This window comes from Mus caroli, chromosome 8 (assembly GCF_900094665.2).
Source record: "Mus caroli chromosome 8, CAROLI_EIJ_v1.1, whole genome shotgun sequence".
Taxonomy (NCBI): domain Eukaryota; kingdom Metazoa; phylum Chordata; class Mammalia; order Rodentia; family Muridae; genus Mus; species Mus caroli.
Genome location: NC_034577.1, coordinates 101,011,310 through 101,012,609, shown reverse-complemented (window position 1 = coordinate 101,012,609; position 1,300 = coordinate 101,011,310). Strand labels below are relative to the sequence as shown.

Here is a 1,300-nt window from a genome sequence, read left to right as displayed (position 1 = left end):
AGGCCAGCCTGGTCTACAAAGTGAGTGCCAGGACAGCCAGGGCTATACAGAGAAACCCTGTCTCGAAAAAAAAAAAAAAAAAAAAAAAAAAAGAGTAAGCCTCCAGAGGAAGATGGCTACATTTAACTGATAGCTCCCTGGTGAACTGTCGCCTCGGACAGGCTCCCTGACTGTTCTTAGTTTCCTCATTCGAATCTAAGGTGAGGCTGACAGCACTACAGACGAGGGATGAAAGGATGAGTTAGATCACAGGACTTAAGCCCTCAGGACAGTTCCAGCTCACTGTAAGTCACCCTACCATAGCACTAACCATGCCAGAGGCTGACAGCACACACTAGCAATTCTCTGCATATACGTCAGAGTCTTACTGCGTTTCCTGTAGGCTGAGGCCATGCACGTCTCATCGCTAGTCCCTTACAGGACCTCCTACTCAGCAGGCCCCTCCTCAACAGTCGCCAACAATGAAAGGCAACCCAAATCTAGAGAATCACTTAAACACATGTATCATGCATGCATGTATCCACATACCTCATGGGAACCTCTGTAAGAAGATTGTGGCTTATATCTAGTATTTCCAGCTTTTTTGCTTCACAGGCCCAGTCAGGGACACACTCCAGCAAGTTTCTGCAGAAAATAAGAATCATCACTTAAGGGAAGAAGTCACATGGCTTGGATATTAAATGTCTCCCTTACAGACAATACTACTGCAGTTGTTCTAGTAGCCTGCGGTGTACTACAAATTGGTGAGATGGAGAGTGGATTAGTGGTATAGAGCACTGGCTGCTCTTCCAGAGGACCAAGGTTCAATTCCTAGCATCTACATATCAGCTTACAACCATCTCTGCAGTCTCCGGGCACCAGGCATACATGTGGTATTAGAGACATACACACAGGCAAAATATCCACACACAGAAATTTTTTTGAAAGTTAATTAAAAACAAATTAACTGATGGGATTAAGCCAGGGTGACAGTTCATACTGTAATCCTAGCACTTGGGAGGCTAAGGCAAGCATGAGGATCATAAGTTTAAGGCCAGCCTGGGTTAAATATGGAAGCTATCTTAAAAAACAAACAGAAGAAAGATAAAAAGGGTAAGGAAAATGAGGGAGCAAAAAAGTGAGAAGGAAGGAAGAGCTCAAAGGAGATCTGGCCTTTTCTCAGTTGTCATGAAGTAAGCCACTATGAGCTGCCACCATATAACTATTGTACTGGCTATTTTTGTGTCAACTTGACACAGCTGGAGTTATCACAGAGAAAGGAGCTTCAGTTGAGGAAATGCCTCCATGAGATCCAGCTGTA

At 44.2% G+C, this 1,300-nt stretch overlaps 1 protein-coding gene across 2 annotated transcripts in view; it reads right to left on the bottom strand.

Annotated features, from left to right (window-relative positions):
• Positions 1-1,300, bottom strand: part of Phlpp2 (PH domain and leucine rich repeat protein phosphatase 2) — a 74,801-nt gene that overhangs the window by 18,035 nt on the left and 55,466 nt on the right. For both annotated transcript variants that reach the window (XM_021170074.2, XM_029480886.1), the window contains one exon: positions 529-624. In XM_021170074.2, the coding sequence (XP_021025733.1) occupies positions 529-624 (96 nt within the window). The remainder of the gene's footprint in view (positions 1-528; positions 625-1,300) is intronic.